Source organism: Manduca sexta, unplaced genomic scaffold, assembly GCF_014839805.1.
Source record: "Manduca sexta isolate Smith_Timp_Sample1 unplaced genomic scaffold, JHU_Msex_v1.0 HiC_scaffold_2601, whole genome shotgun sequence".
Lineage (NCBI taxonomy): Eukaryota > Metazoa > Arthropoda > Insecta > Lepidoptera > Sphingidae > Manduca > Manduca sexta.
Genome location: NW_023593582.1, coordinates 1 through 21,737, shown reverse-complemented (window position 1 = coordinate 21,737; position 21,737 = coordinate 1). Strand labels below are relative to the sequence as shown.

The 21,737-nt window shown below is 41.7% G+C and overlaps 1 protein-coding gene across 1 annotated transcript; it reads right to left on the bottom strand.

Annotated features, from left to right (window-relative positions):
- Nucleotides 1–141: 141 nt before the first annotated feature.
- Nucleotides 142–21,137, bottom strand: LOC115452231 (protein purity of essence; the record flags this gene model as incomplete). The annotated part of the gene is given in 47 exon segments (XM_037446131.1): nt 142–312; nt 530–611; nt 613–807; nt 1,201–1,370; nt 2,890–2,933; nt 2,935–3,033; nt 3,270–3,435; nt 3,622–3,786; nt 4,044–4,191; nt 4,370–4,611; nt 4,782–4,907; nt 4,910–5,201; nt 5,286–5,372; nt 5,475–5,630; nt 6,328–6,461; nt 6,587–6,737; nt 6,955–7,188; nt 7,379–7,584; nt 7,710–7,842; nt 8,053–8,214; nt 8,405–8,589; nt 8,891–9,085; nt 9,411–9,575; nt 10,276–10,488; nt 10,601–10,764; nt 10,971–11,185; nt 11,353–11,459; nt 11,590–11,738; nt 11,984–12,036; nt 12,038–12,149; nt 12,342–12,495; nt 12,648–12,700; nt 14,728–14,953; nt 15,126–15,265; nt 15,348–15,493; nt 15,642–15,812; nt 16,217–16,432; nt 16,731–16,968; nt 17,222–17,375; nt 17,582–17,687; nt 17,898–18,078; nt 18,329–18,516; nt 19,139–19,351; nt 19,637–19,780; nt 19,979–20,082; nt 20,466–20,622; nt 20,960–21,137. Coding segments are annotated over 47 exon segments (7,490 nt in total), but the record flags the coding sequence as incomplete, so codon positions are not given.
- Between the last annotated feature and the right edge of the window lie 600 nt (nt 21,138–21,737).

The window sequence follows — 21,737 nt, the reverse complement described above, 5'->3', positions numbered from 1 at the left end:
TCGATCTATAACGTCATCATTATTTAGAGTGGGCAAATCCGTATTAAAATTGTAATAATACTTACTAGAGGCCTTATCCTTCCAGTAAGGTAAGAGATGCGCAAGCACTTTGTAGCAATGCGCAGGCGCACCGGCTCGTACCAGCGCTGCCGCCGCAACGCGCGACACGTGCGCCGCGCAGCTCGCGCCGACCGCGTCGCGTGGAGCCGCGCCCGCCCCAACGCGCCACTAGCGCTGGCGCACCACCACCGCCACTACCGCTAGCGCCGCCGCTGGTACTACCAGTTGTCTTCCAACGGGCCATTAACACGCCTGTACAATTTAAACTCAAAGATACATAGCTTCCAACGGTTACTTTTTCAGCCGGATAGAACACTTGAGGGAAAAGAGGTATCGTAAATTACTTGCTTTTATTTATTTTATCTTTATAGAAGATGCAGGAGTGCATGACAATTTCAATCATTTATAACATTTAAAAAACAACTGAAATAAAATATTTTTGAACGATATAAGAAAGTATAGCACTTACTGAGAAGTCGCATGATAACCAACTGCAATTCGCGTCTATTGGTCCTCTCATGTATGGGCGGGGTTGGTCTCCCTCCCTTACATGTCTAACTCGGACACTAGCAGTTCGAGTCTCATGATGGCTAGCTGAAGCTCGCGCCTGTCGGTGCGGTCTTCCGCTGGAGTGGTCTCTTCAGGTTGTATGTCTAGTTCTGCGACCAGGAGTTCCAGCAGTCGGTCTAGGACTGCACGGTCGCTTTCTACGCTTGAATCGAGATCACCGGCCAACATGAGAACCACCTAAGAATGTAATATTATATGAAATAATAAAATATATCTGCTTTGCATGGTCCCACAAAAACTTGTTTTGTTGGCAGGAATAAAGGTCGGCAAAACATTCCCTTGCGATGATATGACGCCAACGTCTATACAAGTAAAATATCCTAATTAAAAGTTCATCAATATTGCCATAATTTTAAAACAGTAGAAGAAAGTGCCAAGGTCAATTCGATATCATAACAGATCTCTGACAACGCACAAAACAACGATTAAGTGAAGAGGATTCTCATAGTCAAATATGACATCGCAACCCTATTCGATACTTGAGCATTCAAATTGCAGATAAATTCGAAACTTGGATTTTTACATGTACAAGGATGTTTTCTACGTACTATATAGTAAAGCCAATCGCACCTGCACAAACGGTATGGCGCGCACTCCGGGCAGGTGCCGCAGCGTGGGCAGCGCGTCGAGCGCGGCGGACAGCAGCGCCAGCCGCAGCGCGTGCAGCTTGCGCGTCTCGCTCTCCGCCTCCGCCGCGCGCGACGTCGACGCCGCCACCGCGGACGACGAGCACGGGCCTGCTGTTGGACAATATCACAACACGTTCATAATTGTCTTTTAAGACTAATGTCCGATTTCATTATACAATCCCAATCTAAAATCTTTGATCCCGATCACGGGAAATGAACTGTGTATCTATATAGGATGTAACCCAATAGCTATGTCCAACTGAAGCAAATCTATAGAGGACCTCAATGTGTATCGATTTTACCCCTATGTATGTTGCTTAATATTGCATAGTTTAAAAATTATTTAGATTTGTGGGATTTTTTAAGAAATTTATCCATTTTCGCGATCGATCAAAAGAAAAGATTAAGATCATTTATTGAAATCAGCGGTTAATGTATGATTAACTCGGATGATTATGTTGTAAAGGCGATAAGTCCTTTTATTTGTAATGACAGAAGTTAAAAAAAAATATGATGAACAATGCTGATTTTAAAGAATTAAAAAATGCCCACTGAATGACAAAGTATTGTGGATAGAATTCCCTAGATATAAATGATATTACGTGTTACATTTTATGAAAGTTAAGGGCGTATTTATATAGAGGGCGATGATATGAAAGATCTATAACAACTAATAAAGCTAAGAGTAGTAATTTTGCCATAGCAACCTTCTGGGAAACCTTCATTGTAGCGACACGACAACAATGTAGCCGTGTTGTTTGTCATTCATTGAAATAAAAAGTTGCAACGTTGTAGCCGCAAGTCCGTCTGGTAAAGTTTTATTAATTAGGAAATCCTTGTGGCATACGACACGGAGGAACCACTGCATTCATGTGGCCATTTCCAAGACGTCCCAAAACTCGACACACCAAAATCTACACTACGCTACAACAACTACAAAGATGTTATTAGTAAAGCCGTGACACATTCACTCGTATACTAGCCTGCTAAAGAGGCAGGCGCCGCGTTGGAGGCAGGCATCGGCCCCGCTGAGGAACCCGACACCTCTCCTAGAACATTTATATATCGTCAAACACTACTACGGCACAAGCACAGGATATGTCAAAAGCGTGGCTTTTACTTGCTCAACTAATCACCATTGAATATATGTGTTAAAATTAAGCAATCCGAAGTAAACTGTTTAATAAGATAGATAGCATACAATTTCATGCGATTCGAATATTGAATAATCGGTATTGTTAAACTCAAGGCACTTATATGACAAATACAGCATTTAGCTACAATTCCATTTAGCTCAAAATATAGAAAAAGCTTCAACTATATTGGTGGAGAGATATAGCCTGTTTCCAGTAACCAGTTTTAAAACTGTGGTAGTATAGAAAAGCGTTAATTTGACTCCACAGCAGAACATCGCACCTATTTTCTGATAAAGCTGATAATTATAATAGTCGGGCAAAGTGTAGAAGGACAATTACGGATAACAGTTAGAGTGCATACCCCTGGAAACCATCTCGAACATGCGTATGTCATTATAAACTCACCCTTAGACCAACGGCATACAGTTGAAGAACGCATTTTATAACAACATGAAGTCCAGTATAAAAAGAAGCGAGTGTAAAAGAGTAGTTACCATATGCGCTGCTACGTCCGGACACTCCGCCGATGCTGTCGGCGCGGAGCGCCGCTCTCGGAGCCGGCGGAGCCGGGCGGCTCGGCTGGCGACGTGCGCAGCGTGCTGCCGTCCGTCGCCGCCGTGCTGCCTTCGTCGTCCGACCTGCACACATACGTGCAAATTATAATTTAGTGCAATGGATATATATTTTATATAGGTATATAACTGACGTGAAATGTGAAATTGTGAAATGCGAAAATTGTGTGCCAATAATGTAATTGAAGGTAAAGATACTATTATAAACGTATTTAAAACCTAAAAGTGTAACTCTCTAGAATTATTTTAAAACCAAAAATAAAAGTGTTCCATGAAATAAAATGCGATATGACGCTACGTACCCGGGCGGAGAAGCAGTGGCGTCGCTGAAGCCGGGCGCGGGCGGCGGCGGCGCGGAGGGTGCGGGGGGCGCGCGGCGCGGCTGCTCTTGCAGCGACAGTGCGATCGCTAGCTCCACCATCGTCTCATCGTCCGCATCGGGCGGGATGTCCAATAGCGCTTCTAAGCCTAATGGGCAAAAAAAACTCAAAGTGGCAATACACTAGGATTTCATAACAATTAATAAATGACGTTGCCCGTTTTGCAGCTCGTGTAAGAAAATGTCTATAGCTCGACGAAACTTAATAATCATTAAAACGTTTAGAGAAGTAAACAAAACGCGCCAAATACTCTAATAACATAATTCAAACTTACCCCCGTCAGGCGCGAGAAGCACCATAGGTTCCAGTGAATCGTCGACATCCATGAACTGTTGCTCCTCCCTTTGTTCGTCTCTGTTCGCGCTCAGATCCGACTCGGAGACCACTGCTTCAGTAATGGAGCTCGCAGGCTGGGCAGTTGTCACAGAGGAACCGGCGCCTGGCCAATACAATAATGTTAGACAAAGTGTTTTAATGTACGACGCCAAAACTTTTATAGCCAGAGAGATGATTACTTTCGAAAAAAAAAAACAGATTGTGATGAACAAAGTCTGACAGAGTGTCATGACGTGTAGCATTTGGTTCGAATATAAATAAAGAGATGGTATTACGATATGACGTCATGTTCAATATTTTTGAACACTAAAATTGAGATTATTTTATCGATAAGCTGGTGTGTATGTAGATATGTCATACCTGGAGTGTTGGGCGGAGATGGAATGAATACGCGTCGTTTCTTGACCCTGGGACGTAGGACTCGCATTAGAGCGGCCTTGGTACCGAAACTTATATTCTGATCCTCGGCGAGCAGCAGTGATAAATAGATTTGATTTCCGAATTCGATCTATTAGAAAAAAAACATTAGTTATTTCCGCGTATTTCGGCGCAAATAAGTTTCTGAAGTGTAGAACCTTACAAAAATTACATGGCGTAGATTAACACCTCATTACTCACAGATGATGTATATTACTGCTAAACTAATTTACTGAGTTTTTAGACTACTAGTATAATGCGCAACGTACACATTCGTTATCGGCATGCAGCTGGAAGGCGTGTATAACGTCGGCGAGCGCGTGCAGCGTGTGCTCCGCGTGTCGCAGCCCGTACGACAGCACGGCGGGCGGCCCGCCGCCGCCGCCCGGCCCGCCGGTGCTACTGCGGCATGCGGTGAGTCGCCACAGCACGCTCGTCAGCAGCACGCACAGGTGCGGCTCCTTCTTCTTATCCTCTTCTGTCACACTCTTCCATAGCACCGACCAGTCACCTCGAGGATTGAAAAAAATGTAAAATGGTGTACTAAAGTCACATTTAGTTAAGGTAGTTACAAATTGTACGATTTATTCAAGTAAAAATCTGAACTTATTTTATAATAATTTACTGCTATGAAAATTCTTGGCTTGATATTGGCAAACTTCATTCTAATTTTATACATACTGTTAGCAGGCTTCTGCGGCGTGGGCACGCTGAACTTTACAAGGTGATGTGGTCGCGCCACAGCCACACCACGTGCCAGTAGCATCAGTCTGAAGTATGCCTCCGGATCGATATTGTGCGGGTCGGGGTGTCGCGCAGTTCTCGCAGCGATGAGCATACGTATTTAAGTATTGCTTGATCCTTGTACTGATGGTAGTGCGAGTGGTGGACGGCCCGTAGCAAGCACTGCGCACGCGCGTGCAGGTGCGGCGGCGCGGGCGCACACAGTAGCTTGCGCGCCGCCTCAGCACCTCCCTCAGCCCCCGCCGCCGCGCCCGTGCTGGCTGCCGCGCCGGCGCCCAGCTCCAACGCTTCTAACGCCGCGCAAGCCAGACGTTCCAGTGGACTGGGTTTCCATGCGCCGCTAGCTCCTTCTGCTTCCTAAATAAGGAATATTGTTTTTAGAAACTTTACTTACCTAAAAACTTAAAGACAAAAAACAAATAGCAAATCCATTACACTTACTTGGACGACTTTACTGGACGACGGGCATGCGGAAGGATCCTCATTCTCTTCGGGCCAACCGAATTGCTCTTTGTTTTTGCCATAAACCTAAAAATAATTTCATTTACAAAAACATTTTCTTCGAATATAAAAACAAAATTATAATCAATATATAAATTTTCCATTAAACAATAATTTATCGATACTCACTTTAATAGAATCAACCATTGTTACTCCATCAGGGTCCTGCGACGGACCGAAGTTGAGGAGCAGTTTCTTGTCGCATTGCAATGACTCCTCCCTTGTAAGTGGGATGTCAAACCAACGGTTGCGAACAACGACCGTTTGGATCGACCTACCGTATACCTGCAAGACAAAAATATATACATGGTGCGTGTTGCAAATAGTTAAAATCAATAATATCCGTAAAAAGAAATTTAATTTTTGCTTTCAAGTGATGTAGAAATGCTTATGAGTATATTAATCCCTTTGAACGCCAAGCTGCCACAACAGGGTTTCTTAAACATGGCATATCTCAAGGGAAATGTTTAATTATTTTGTGAAAATTATTAAGAAGTCATAAAGAGTTCCCAATTTACATTTTATGTCCTTTACGGTCTTTGGGACCCATTTTAAGAAACCTTGCCTTATCCAGAACTATTTTGGACGCTACAATAAAAAAGTTATAATTAGCTGCAAAGTAGCTGGTGATAGGTAATATCAAAATATTGATATAAAGTGAATAAAAATGATATTTTGCTTTGAATCATTGATGTGTTTTAGGCTCATAAGAACTACAATATCAAACTAATACAAGCGAATTTAAATGTGTGTAATGAGATATTACTTGTGGCTGGTTTTAATAATCGATATTGCAAATAGTTTGTCGACTACAAGGGCCTATATTAAGTACGAACACTATATACAAATTTCACTGCTTGAAGGAGTGTTCGTCCCATGTAGTCGACTTACTACACTGGCGAATTAAAAATGTTACTTAGCTAGCACGCGATGTTGGCGTTCAAAGGTTCATAAAGGTGGTGCCTTGGTAATATACACTTACCTCGATAAATGATGGTGTTCTGGCAACATCCTGACTGCCTAATAGCACTCTTATACCGCAAATAACCATATTTGGATCAGAGTTGATCACTTCCATCGAGAATCCACTCATTTTCGTGGAAACTACGTATAGACCTGCACCAAAATAAAAAAGGAAATGTACTAAAGGATCACTTGTACATGTATTTAAAATCTATCTCATCTCCGTGTTTATAAGGCGAATCCAAAGTGAGAGATTTAAAATCAACATTTAACATTACCTGCAGTGTTGAGGCGATGTTTGATTTGCGCCGTGTTGTACACTTGCAGCAGGTCGTTACCGCCAAACTCGATGTCGGTCATGGCGACACAATGCTCGAAGAAGTCGATAGGGAACTGCGGCGTGCCATTCGCGCTTGACTTCGTGACGGTCTATCAAATAATATCGATAATATATTTATTCAATTCAAATCGATATAGTGTCAAAAATTAGCCAGTTGCATTATCTTTCATAAATCTATGAGCATTATTTTTAAATCAGGTCAAAGTAAGTTACGTCACTAAAAACAACGTCACGCCGCTCGTGACTTTTTAGCGCCGCTAAAAATATTATAAATGGTTATACAGTACGAAAACAAGATACTGTTACCTGCTGTGCCTTTCCTTTGGCATGGTGCAGCGGCTGTTTAGGTCGTCGTCGCGGCGCATGCGTGGGTTGTATGGTCGGCGCGAGCCAATACCCTGTGTTCTCGTTACTCGCTGCGTACATGCGCAATGACCCGTCCTCGCAGAGAAGTATGAGCGTACTCTTCTGTTCGCCGCCACCACCGCACCAATGGCGGACGGCTACCATGTCCGTGATCTTGGCCTTTGCTGGTACCACCTATCGATAAGGCCAATATAATTTAGATATATTTTGGGCACATCGTATTACTATATGAGTCTAAGGCTAAATATAGTAATATTCAAAATTATTATAATGAAATTACGATTTCACAAAACTCTCAAAATGTAATTTTGAAAAATTAACTTAGATATATTTACGTAATAACAGCGATAATCATAAAACAAACCTTAATCTCCTGCACAAATATGTTCGTAGGCGTCAACATGAGTACGACAGGATTGTTGGAAGCCTGCATGACGGCAGTGACGAGTCCTGGATGTCCGGGCACTTCAGCCCACTGGCACAGAGACTGCACGCCGCCCTGCTTGCCGCCGCCGCGACCGCCGCCTTCCTTCTGCGTCGCTGCTGCTGATAGCGTAATCATTGCCGTTCCTAGACAAAATATATATATCAATATTGTTTGTTTCCTAAAAATAGTATTTTATCATTAGATAAATAAATCGATGGCTTTATTATATTAAGTATTGAAATAAAAGTTAAATATATTGTAATGTTACCTTTAACACTCTCTTCCACATTGTTCAACGGAGCTAGGAAACTCTTTCCTTGTGCGTAAGAGAAGAATAGCATTTTCAGAGTGTGCGAGTAATATATCGATACTCCGCCTCCGCCAACCAGACCAGCGACATCCTGTTGTAAAAGCAAATTATTTTTAAATATACTTGAAAATTAATATAAAATATATAATTATTTGACTTTTAAGACAATCGTAAGAAATGTCGATATAATTAGGTTATATGGCTATTCACTATGTATATAAATCGATACTTTATAATGCAATGAAACAATATGATGAAATAAATGAAATATAATTTTATTCCTTTAATACACCAATATTACCTGTATTTCTGGGTGTAAAACTTCAAGTGTGTTAGTGACGTAGAATGTGCCGAGTGCGGCGCTCGACTCTTCAGTCATCGGCTGCCAGTAGATGTGACCGGCGGAGCTCATGCAGAGCATGTGGACTACGCCGTCTTGGTAAACGAAGGTTACGTCTCGGACCTGTTGGAAATTGATTATTTATTACTGACAATACTGTATTTCTTTCTACCTACTGTTGACGCAAGGGCACCATAACAATCATTGAAACCAAACTACCTCTCATGCTTTTAAATATAGATTTTAAGACGATATAATTCAACATTTTATTTCTGTAAATGCTGTATAATATAACAAGCGTCATGAAATGTACCTTTCCGCTGGGCACGAGGAAGTGATGTGTGGGATTATTCAAGTCTTTGCTAAGGTCGAATATCTTGACGAAGTCTGACGTCACGAGGGCAAGTAGTATCTGCGATCCAGGAAGCCATAGTGCTTTGATGACGTAGTTGTTGCCTTCCAAGGCGGTGTTCAACACTAAGTGATCTGCTACAGCACCTGTTGACATATTATTAACATCTAATATTGTATCCACACTAAGAGCGTGTAGGTCAGGGGGTCGTCGGTAATAACTAAAACAAAGACTAATATTTTTTGCTACTTGTAGTAAACATACTTCTCTAACCTTTAATTAAAGTGAGGATGACTACTAAAAAATGATCATGATGATTACATAGCTAAATTAAACTAATTATTTAACTATAATGGCAATATTCAATCCAAGTATAAGACCACGCTCTACTGCCTTATAAAAACCAACAAGTAAACATAACGTTAATATAGTACAATGATAGCTCACCACCACTGTTGAAAGTGAGCACGTGGCACTCTTTGAGTCCACACACAGCAAGCAAATCTTCGTTCCACGGATTGCCGCTCAGGCTGAGCACCGTGAACGGTATGGGAGCGGAGGACAACCTAGTCAGAGTCAGCTTGTGTTTCGACGAGTCGGCCTGCTTCAACAACGCCGAGAGTTGTAACACTGTGATTTTTCCTGAAAACCAAGTGGTGTGTTAGGAGCGATAACAGCTAACGTCACACTCTATGGCGCTTTGAAGTTAATCACGAAGGGCATCCGGGCCAGCGCAACGCCGGGTCGTTAGGCACGGTGAACCTAATATAACCGCTCAGCCGCCCCTTCACGAAGGCTGGGCGGTAAGCACTTTTCAGCAAAACAAAAAACATCACGAAGGGCGCCGTCACGCTGATTACCGTCTCTTTTTAATTATAATTGGAAACTAGTATCTTGGCAATAAACACTAATAGCAACTATTTATACATTCGATGGGCCGCTTCTCTGTGTTACATTTTCATCTTACCTTTTTCATGCGAGACAGCGAGGTGCTGTCGCCGTCCGTGCGGAGAAGCCAAGCAACACATGGCCACACGACGCAACTTGTGCGCAGACATCAGCTGCCGTATCGTTTGCCCATTCTCGCCCGTATACGACATGCGCACGTTCTCGAACGCGCCTTCCTGCGAGCCTGGCGTCCGCATAGATAAAAAATGAATGCCTTATTCGACTAACATAAATTAGGAAATAATTTCATGATTGACTTCTATTTGATATATTTTTGATATCTACGAAATATAAACATTGGCGTAATGAAGAGTTTGTATATCTACATGACATGTACTGCATGATAAGTTTTCGAGTTAAAATACATTTAAAAATTCTACAAAAACTACTACTCCTATTGAATTTATTTTTAGAATTATTTATTTGTTATAAAAAGTTCCAAAATTATAATTAAGTAAAACTTATAACCTTCTGATTTCCCTTCGAATTGTTGCACTTCATTCAAGCAAAAAGAGAAAAATAATCGTGTCAACTTTAGGTTCATAACCAAATTACAAATTATTTTTATTGAATTAAAAAATAAAATACAATTTTTGGTCGTTTCTTTTTTTCGTTCTTGCTCAACATGACAATAATAATGTATACCCAATACTTCCACAATTAAAGAAAGGCATTATGATAACATTTCATCATATTGTGTCAAGTGGTGAATTTTCATATAGTGGAGATAACAATATTTGCATGTTTGTCTGTATTTATGACATATACCAAACCAGTAACTATAGATTGTTTTACCATGTCAGATCCTAAAGCTTTAAAGTTAAATGCACCCATGAGATATTAAGATAATATTGAACGATACAAATAAAAATATAGATACTGACCTAGCGTGGGCAGCATGAGGCTGTCAGTGTGAGTGAACCGTTTCTCGCCGAGGTGCAGCTGCGCGAGTGCCCGCTGCGCGCGCCCGTGCGCGCCCGTGGGGGCGTTGCGCTCGCACGCCGCGCGCACCGGCGCCGACAGCGCCTCCAGCAGCCGCCGCACGCGCTCCATGCACGCACCCCAGCCGCTGTACGACGACAGGAACCCGCGACAACCTTACACAAAGCATTTCAATTCATAACATAGCAAGGAAAATCACTTTAAACAACCTGATAGTTTATACCAGTATACACTGATCGGTAGGAGAGTCGAAAACGCATACGTTACCTTGAATATTAGCAGCTAGTAACGGCCGACGTGGTGGCGCGAGCAATGCAGGAGGAGAGGGACTGGAAGGGCGGCGGCGCAGAGATGGTGCGGGCGCCGATTCTTCGGCTCCACCGCGCGCCGCACCGCCAAGAGTCACCGAACGCTTTACTAGCGCCTGGCAACTGCAAGACATAATAATTATGTTTATTTATCCAGTGTTGCATATTTCTGCATAAATAAATTTTCGTCACCCAGCAAACTAACAAATTGATAACAGATTAATTGCACATTCAACAATGGACCTATATGCCTGTGAACTTGGTGGCATTTGTATTCAATTAATGCCTAATTCTTATTTTTCCACAAAATACCGAAATAAACAACATACCTGGAGTCGGGTTTCGCGCCGCAATCGCAGAAGAAGTTGCCGAACTTGGCATACGACACGTCGTGTCCTTTGTGACAGACGCGCGCGCACACCGTACACACGCCCACGCCGTCCACCATCTTGCATGTGTGGCAGTGGTACCAGTGCTGGTTCATGAACTCTCGTTGCGTTACCGTGAACGTACACAGCTTGTATTGCAACATTGCATCTTCATCCTGAACAAGTAAACAGTATTTGATTAGTAAATTGATCATCGGCTACGTGTCGATTAAATTTACTATCGATTAGTGAAGTTTATTACAAATGATAAACGAATACGTTACATTAACTACCTTCGTTTGACTGTTGTCAATTTACGCAATACGTAATGAAATATACTTACCGAATCATCCGCACTTGTGTCATCGTCATCTTGTTGTTCATCCGTATATTCAAAGTCAAATCCGAGATCAGCAGGCGATTCCCAAGTTGGACTAACGGATCGCCAACCTATGAAAGACAATATTAATTTATATAACCTATAATAATAAAAATACAATTATTTCCAAAAAAAAATAAATACACATTACACACATATACGATGATAACTTTAATAGGTATACTAAGATGGATATCTTACTATGAGGTTGTGTCGTGTTGATGGCATGCAGAGAGTCAGCCAGGTACGAAAGCAGCACGCAAGAGGACTCAATCTGCGGCGCCAGGTTACCGTCAACCTGGCCTTCCTCCAACTTCTCCAGTACTTCTGGACTACTAAGATTATCGACGCTGCAATTTAAAAGTTATCATTGCACAACTATAACATGTAAATTAACTTTTAAGACAAAAAAGAACATCTACATTTATGAGTAAACCGAAATTTTAAATTAGATGAAAGGGTCTGGCTATTTTTATGAAAATAGTATGAAGTAAGTTAGCCACTATACGTGATTCTTTATTCTTGAATTATTTATAATCATAACACAAAAAATCGCAACTTTTCGCAGACACGTCGCATGATATTGTATACTAACCAAGCCGACAGCCAGCCGACAGCCGCGGGGAACAGCTGGCGGTGATCGCCGCTCGGCGTGCGCGTCCGCCAGGCGGCACATCTCGCGCAGCAACAGCGGCGAGCACGGACTCTCGCCGCACACCGAGATCAGCGTCGACAGCATGCGCTCGCTCACGTTCTCACTGCTGTAACAAGGGACAATATAAGTGTTAATATTTTATTTGTGTCTTGTAAGATTATGTTATCAGATAAACCTACAGACAGAACGTGATTTCAGGTATTAATATTTTTAATTCTTTACAACTGCTGTATTACATCTTAAGAACACATTGGCTGTTGTATTACGATATTATACTATGGTAATGTCAGGATCATACCAATGCTGCACGACATGTTTGCAGAGTGCTGATAGCAGCGCAGCGTTGTCATTAGCGTTGTCGGTGAGCGGCGCCTGCGCGGTGTCTGCGGGTGCGGCCGCGCTAGTCGCCGCAGCGCCGCTTTCCTTACTGCCGTCCGACCAGCTGCAACTTTCTGTGCGGAAACCATAAAATTAATGAGAAATCAATATCCAATGTAATAGTTGTTCTGAAAATCCTGGTGACGCATTTTGTAATTAATTTAAGACCATCAGTAATTTTTTTTTGTGGTAAATAACCGTTATTATGAATAATATAATAACAAACCTGAATTACCAGATTGTTGTGCAGTTTCAGACTGAGCCCTGGGCGCTGGAGATCTGCGAAAGAACATTTGAATTAGAAATTCATAGCCCTTAATTATTTTCTAAGCATTCATACGCAACAACTAAATGGAAACTGCATAGAATGCATGATTATAAAAGCCGAGCTTTTCAAATAGCTGCAAACACTAAAGTTAGTAAACTTAATACATTGAGCAATACAAAATAGATGCGGTGTAACGAGGATTTGTATACAGACATCCGTCTTATTAAACACCATTCAACAGCAAAATTGTTTGCTATTGAATGCTATCATGTAGGAGTAGGACCTTATTGGAACACTAGCTTTTGCCCGCGGCTCCGCCCGCGTTATAAAGTTTTTCAGGCTAAAGTTTTCCGTTATAAAAGTAGTAGTTTCCCGGGAGCCTATGTTCATCCCAGGGTCTCAAACTATCTCCATATCAAATTTCATCTTAATACGTTGGGTAGTTTTTGAGTTTAACACGTTCAGCCAGACAGATGCAGCGGGGGACTTTTGTTTTTATAATATATTTTTAGAACTTTTTAAGAGGAACAATCCCGTCATACATCATTGTTGCATAACTTTAACCGTTTACGCAGCGCAGGCAACGGAAGCTCTCAAAACTAATAATTTTCTCCGTTTTTGCAACATGTTTCATTACTGCTCCGCTCCTATTGGCCATAGCGTGATGATATATAGCCTATAGCACTCCAGGAACAAAGGGCTATCCAATGCAAAAAGATTTTTTCAGTTTGGACCGGTAGTTCCTGAGATTAGCCATTACTGCTCCGCTCCTATTGGGTATAGCGTGATGATATATAGCCTATAGTACTCCAGGAATAAAAGGGCTATCCAACGCAAAAGAATTTTTGAGTTTGGACCGGTAGTTCCTGAGATTAGCCATTACTGCTCCGCTCCTATTGGGTATAGCGTGATGATATATAGCCTATAGCACTCCACGAACAAAGAGCTATCCAACGCAAAAAGAATTTTTCAGTTTGGACCAGTATTTCCTGAGATGAGCTATTACTGCTCCGCTCCTATTGGGTATAGCGTGATGATATATAGCCTATAGCACTCCACGAACAAAGGGCTATCCAACGCAAAAGAATTTTTCAGTTTGGACCGGTATTTCCTAAGATGAGCCATTACTGCTCCGCTCCTATTGGGTATAGCGTGATGATATATAGCCTATAGCACTCCACGAACAAAGGGCTATCCAACGCAAAAAGAATTTTTCGATTTGGACCGGTAGTTCCTGAGATTAGCGCGTTCAAACAAACAAACAAACAAACAAACAAACAAACTCTTCAGCTTTATATAATAGTATAGATAGGAATAATAAAGAAGAACACCAAGAAGTAAAATTGGTGTTATTTAATTTGAGTCAGGCATTATTCATATTAAAATGTGGCCCTAAAACGCTGAAAAGGCTTGCAACAGTTACCAATGGTGTTGCCAGAGCCAGCCTTGCCTATTTACAGGGGTGGAGTGAAGTGTCCTAATGAAACTTTTCTGTCAGATGATATGGGTGCCAGAAACCGACCCTGAAATATTTACTACCACAAACACGCTCGTTTTTTTTTAAGCACAAAAAGTGTATGTGCATACGTGATACTAAAGGCGTGCAAAGCCGCAATCGTGTTCATAATAATCAGTCTTGTACTGTCATCCCACTCTACCCGTAGGCTAGCTCTGGATGTGACAGTCGGTTAGTTATAAACCTATACAACTCACGGCGCTTCGAACACATCGACGGGCATGTCGGAGTCGGCGCGCGGCGGCGGCGCCTCGCTAGCGCGCGCCGCGCCGTCCCCCTCACTGCGGAACACCATGCTTACTGTACGCACGGACGCGGCGCGGGCGCACGTCATCTCATACAACACTCAAACACACAACGTCGTACAACTCTACTGACCGTGCATAAATAGGATACGCTTATTCACCCCACACTTTCGTAAGGTAACGACCGAAGAACAAAAATTTGGTCCTTCAACCCGGACAAAAATTCTCGTCTTTACGTGATGCATTGTCTATATATAAAAATAAAACCAGTACTCACGGCGCTTCAAACACATCAACGGGCATGTCGGAATCGTTTCGCTGTGGCGGCGTTTCGTTCGAACGCTGCGTGTAGTCAACTTCGCTGCGGAACACGGTGCGCAGTGCGTTGCGCAACGCAACCGACGCAGGATTGGCCGCCGCGTCAGGGGCTGACGATGTCGGCGTTGGTAGCTCGGTTTCTGTTGGAGTGCCGTTTGTTGTCCCGGCGGCGCCGGTGGTGGATGCTATGAAAAAGAAAATATCAGTTAAATGGTACCAAAGGAAAGAAATAAAAATTGGACTCGTGAGCTAAACAGAATTTAATATAGAAATACATCCGTCTTTCTTCCTCTTTAGGCTAGCAAGTGGATTTATTCGTCATTCTAATTTCTATGTGTTGTCGTAATATCAACTTACCGGGTGATCCCATGCATATATGGGAAAGCAAACAAGCTAGCTTCTGTTGATCCGCAACACCAATAAACTTGCACACAGATATGCAAAGGGAACTATTCAATTCGGAACTCTCACAACCAGCAAATATCTTGATAAATAGCCTAAAACAAATCATTTTTTGCAAATTTATAACTTTGTATTTAGTACAAATTTATCCCATGTACAATTTTCTTAATAACTTACTTAATAACCCTTTCAGCGTACGGCGTCCGTGCGTTTGGCGCAGACAGAAGAATTTTACCGAGCGAAAACTCTGAGTTATCGCAGAACACGCCTTCATACGCCGACCTTCCTGCAGGACGATCTAGAATCTTCTCCCAATATTTCACCTACACAAACAAGTAAAAGTTTTAGTATAGAAGGTCTGCTCTCACCAATTTTATATGGAATTCGAAATAAAAAATCCCGTGACTTATAATCATTTACAGTCTACATTTTCAATTAATGAAAATGAATAAACCCGAGCCATTATCTTACCATATGTCTTAAAGTTTTCTCAGTGGAAGGCTGCAGATGATCGACGAGCACCGGGTACGTGGTCTTCAAGATGTGTTCATGTATGAGCTGCTCCGCGCGGTGCACTTGCGGCACCAGCGCGTTTAGAACGGCTGCTAGTAGCTCGGCCATGAATTCAACGCGCCCGTCCGTCTGTACGCAATACGAAACATTTTTATCGAAATCCACTGTTGAGTAAACTAGTATTATAGATTATATTATAGTATTATATTATATAGTACATGTATCATTCACTTTTATACCTGTCCTGAAGTTAGCAACGGGTAGCAACTTTGCTGTTGTTTTTGTATAATGAAGGACAACAGACGTCTAAGATATGTGAAGGGAATAACTTCAGGACGGCCATGAGTTTAGTATTTTTAAGGTCAGTTCATTAAAATTCGAAAACACAAGCCAACATAATTCTTTTAACAGCTGTGGACAACATCTCGTTATTTTTACTGGTTGATATTATTTGGACTACATTTTACTAAACACGATTTTCAATCATCAATGTTCCGAAGTTATTATACCCACTAAAAAACGAATGTACTTACAAACGCCGGCACGATTAGGTCCAAGGTCCTCCTGGTAAGGTCCGCGCTATCGAGCACAGTGGTGACACCCACTTCGAGCAGTTTCCCAGCCGAACACGCGAGCATCATCAGCGAGTTGCCGATAGAGTACTTCGAGTTGGCGCTGATGGCCTCGCAGTGAGAGTTCACTAGGTCGAGGACCGCGCTCTCTGATGGTATGATGTGGTACGCGTAGGCCTTTAGGGGGATAAGCTTTTTTTAGATCGAGTTCAAATGCATAGTAATGTAATATCCGTAGTGTGATATTATAGGCTATTACAAATTTTATTCTTATTTACTATTTGAACCATTTATTCGTCTCATCACTTCATTGTATAGATTTTTTTGGTACAATATATAGATACTTTAACTTCATCAAGTGGCGCTGTACTGCTATTTTATGGTCGTAGCTCGCATGATAAGTCAAACAAAATACTATTCTCATCAGTCACTAGCATAAATAAAATAAAATGAAAACTGAACCCCGTGCACTCACTAGTTTAATGACGACAGCGATGGTGGGCGCGGTGGAGAGGCGCTCGAGCGCGGAGGCGGCGCCGGCGGGCAGCTGCGAGCGCAGCCACGCGCCCAGCGCGGGCGGCGGCGTGCTGCCCGACGCCGTGCCCACCGGCGCCGACGTCGCGCACACCTGCCAGCGCGCCGCCGCCACCGCCAGCTCCGACGGGTTCGTCGACGACTCCAGCAGAGGCTCCAGTTCCAGGTCCGCGCTTACTCTACACACACGATCGTAACAATATAAGTGTATACTAGATAAACTGAACCAAATACTACTCAACGACGAACAACACAACTCTACCGTGAACAAAAATTATAATGTAAAAGAACAACTTGAAAAAATATTATTCTTTTAAAAATTTATTGAGCTACATTTACAACTTGGGCAATTTTTAATGTTATCTATATAAAGACAATTATCTATATAAAGACAACAAATAAATATAAAGAAAGTGTATCAAGATAACTCACCGACAGCAGTTTAATATAGTTTCCAGCAAGTCGAGCAGGTCGTACATGAATTTGTGTGGGTCGGTGAGCGCCCGGAAGTCGGTCAAGGACAGCTTCAGCCTTACAAGCACCGCGTCGCACGATATAACATCCAACAGAGACGGCAATCCATTCGCTGGACAAACAAGAATTTTTAAGAATCTTATCCATACTTATAAATGCAAAAGTAACTTGGTCTATCTGTCAGTCTTTCGGGGCTGAACCACTGAACCGATGTCGATAAAATTTTATATAGAGATAGTTTTAGACTCTATGAAGGACATAAAATTAATTTTATTTTATATACATGACGTTTTTTATCCATTTTTATTTCTAACTTACGTCCAATATTCTGCTTCAGATGCTTGATGGTTTCGGATGCAAGCCATGTTGTATAGTTCATGTTCTCGCAAGATGCGCTGACGCCGGCCAACAAGTTCTCGGCGTACTAAAAAAAAAAACACATCAATCATAATTTTATTCGTAACGCTATATTCAGTCACTCGATTCCAAGAATCACCGTAAAACAATTATTGTATGATGAAACAACATTTCTGCCAGCAACGACAGACAGTGTTAGTAAGAAATCATGAATCGATGTCACAGTTGAATTTATCGATATTCCCTCACCTATATCGCTAGTCGTATTGTTACTCACCTGCGTGTACATGCCCTGTTTAACCAGAGCGTCCTTAAGCCAAGGGTTGAAGACCTCTTTGTTGTCCGCCCTGGGCGCCCACACCACGGCATGCAGCGGCAGAGGCGACGGCAGTTCGGCGGCCATGCCGGCTTGGAGTTTGTCCATGTGCGGCGTTGCAGGTGGCATGCTTATCACTAGCCTAAAGGACAGATTAACATTTTATCTCAAGCATCTCATATGTTATTTTTGGTTTTACAGAAAAAGCTCATTTTTTCACACAATATCAGGATCTTAGTTTTACAAGTTCAACTCTGCCTTAATAATGTCTAACTTCAACCAAACATTTCGAATCCTCGAGTGGTATCGTACCGCACACGCAATATGATTGTACAACCATATAATTAAAACACAATATTAAAACGTCCAGTAAGTCTATCCACAACCCGTACCTCCACGCGGTCTGGAAGCAGTAATGCGCGGCGGCGAGCGCGGCGGCGGAGGCGTGGTGCTGCGGGTTGTCGCACACGCACGCCGAGTTCAACAGCGCGAGCAGCGCGTCCAACAGCAGCGGGTACTTCAGCTTGTGCGGCGTGCCCAGCACGAAGTTACACGCGAGACCGTCGAACTTCGGGTTCTCCTGTTAGTTAATAGTGCATACATGTAATTATTGATCTTGAGGTATGAACGTGGGAAAAATAGTGTACAGCGAATAGGGTAGTCTACATTCGATTTTGTACAACAAATTCCGAGAGCAATTGAGACAAATTAATTTCATAAGTATAATAAAGTGAGCTTTTGCAGAGATAAAATTGTTAAAGTGTTAACTTGCATAAGGAAACATATATAACATGACACGTTTCTAATGTATCGCGTGCCACGCTATTTTCCTTACTCCGATTGAACTTTAAATGCTCTCGTGTTACCTATCGGGTTTACACGCTTCCATTGGTTGAGTGCGCACGTCACGTCATCGGGAGCTCATCGCAGTGAATTCCCGAAGTAACCTGAGATTTGATACGAACTACGAAGGTAGCTTCGCCCGTTACATAAGTTCAAAAAACGAGCAGTCATGTAATAAAGTTTCCTCTGACCCAAAAGCAAACAGCAAATAGATGGGTGATTTATCCTGTGACCACTGGACATACAAATATATATCTAATTCTTCTCAAATAACTCTAAATGCATATGACGATAATACTATAAAAAGGCAAAGTACAATATCCTAAATTAAAATATAGTACAATGAAGCCTCCACTCACCTGATTATTAATTTCAGCACTCGTTAGAGAGTAGAACTTGGGTCTCATGGACGTCTCATCTTGGGAGAGTCGCCTATACGCCTGTTCTATAAACGGCACTTCGCAGTAGATGCGTGACTTGAGCAGTCCGTTAGCAGTAGTTTTGCCGCCGTTCGTGCCAGCCTCCGGCGCGGGCTGAGCCAGTCCCGGAGATATGATCAGATTCCATTCAATCTATAACAAATGTACGACGTTTAAATACATCGTAAATTTTTTGAAAGGAATCACTATCTGAGCGAGATTTATCGATATTTTCCAAACCCACTAATCTCTTGCATCTTAATTTCAACTCTATCTGAATTAAGTAAGAATAATAATGTTGAATTATTAGATATTAATAAAGATTATATCATCCTTCTATTTTATTTATATAGAATTTCTATACAAAAAAAAGAATGTGACACTAAAAAACCTTTACACATCTATAAACCTACTCCCCTACTCTTACAATAGTTTTACCTGTTGCAGCAAGGTTTGCGGGGCGTCATACAGATGTCTCATAAGATATTCGAGCAACAGCATCAGCCTAGTGGTGAGCACCAGTTGATGCGGCGCCAAGTTCATCGCCTTCTTTCTGTCGGTGATTCCCAAAGTTTCCACAACCTACAACAAATTCATTCAAACATAATAAACAATATATTTGAAAAGATATGTCATTCATCACCTAATTATAAAATAAAACAAACTCGATGTTTTAACTTGTCTCTATTTTGTATAGATTACATCATATATATCGAGAGTAAAGAATGAGTATAATCATTGAGTATAACATTTTTGCTAATAATAAGTAAGCATAGTCACCTTGATGATGGCGTTAGATGTCATAAGCAACACTGATTTCTTCTGCATCAGCGTCAATGAGTGGAATAGATATACCAAAAGCTGGGCATGTTCAACATTCAAATCTGGAAAAAAAATTATATTAATCTTCAATTAACAACATCAATGATTGTTTATAATAACATTATTATTATTATAAACAATAACTAACTAATAATCGTTTAGTCAATCAGACTAAGTCAACTGAAACTGTATTTTCACAAAATTATTCACCATAAAAAAAAAGGGACAGTAACTCACAAACGGAAAATATTAGTGCTCGAACTAGGGACCTACTCAGAAAGAGAAACAGATTCTGTTCATTCCCTTTCAATATTGATTGAGATTTTATTTTTATAACTGAGGCGAAAAAACCACGTCAAATACCTGCACTCGTAAACATCCAAAATACTACAGAAATCATAACTAATAAGCCATCTTTGTCAGATTTTTGGGTGTCTTCCTTTACCTTCATAATCATGATCCTGCGAGGGCTGCTGTTGCAGCGCGCATTCCTGCAGCGTGTTGACGAGCTTGTGCCACATCGCGAGGATGCTGTTCTCGCGTTCGGCCGCCGCCTTGCTCAGCACCATGCTGCCGATCAGTTTTACAACTCGCGGTCCCACCTATATGCACAGTAATTTGGTAAAACAAGTGCATGAGCTGCCTAGTTATTGTTTACTAAATGCTTGCAAATTCAAGAATGTATGAGACAGTCTTTACCAATACAATTGCAAAAATGTTTTTCATAACGTGAAATAAGAATTCTCTTATTTCCCGTATTTCATGTGAGTGAGTGATTGATTGATTGATTGGTACATGTATTCACATCAATCAATCACTCTCAAAAAATAATGAAATTATATATCCTAATTTTTGATGTAAATAAGGCATTGGCAGCTCAAATTCATCAGTAAGCTAACAACCGTTTCAATTAAGATACCATGCTCTCAAAAACGTTACCTGCAACGGCGTCATATTGTTCCTATCCGATCCTGCCGACGCCAGTTGTTGGTACAGAGCCGGCTGCAGCGACGCGAACGCGGGCGAGCCGCTCAAGTTGTGCAGGTAACGCACCAGCGCCGAGCTGAAAGCCGCGTATAGGCGCCGAGACGCGGCCCGAAGCACGCGGATATTGTGCCTATACGAACATGTCTGACGTTTTAGACTCTGGTATCATTATTATAAAAGAGGTTTCGCAAAGAAATAATATGTTGCCTGTAAAATATAGTCAATAACGTGCCCGCTGGGCCGTACAGTTTTTGACGTCCAAACATAATTGGACGTCAAAAAGCATACGTCCTCCTAAGGTTCAGCAAGGCATGATATACGTCAATAGACAATACGTCAATCTACTATAGTACATACCATAGACTGAAAAATTAAACATTACAAATAGACAGATGGTCCGAAAAATTAGATATTGATAAACTGTATGAAATGATATAAAATCGTAAATATTAGTATGATATTTTGGAAAATAATGAACAAGTTTATATCGATAAAGCAGTCATGTTATACCAATGCGAGCAATTGTTCTTTGAAACCAGACAACCCATCTTAAAACGAGTTACAAAATGATCATTATTCGTCAATAAATGAACAATGCAATGTATTAATCAAGCAGATGGTTTGACGACCTTCGTAAGACAGAAGTGGGAAGCTAAAATTCGGCTTCCACCACTTTCCATACTCCTATCCAGGCTGATGGTGCGATGACGGTGATGATGATGATGAACAC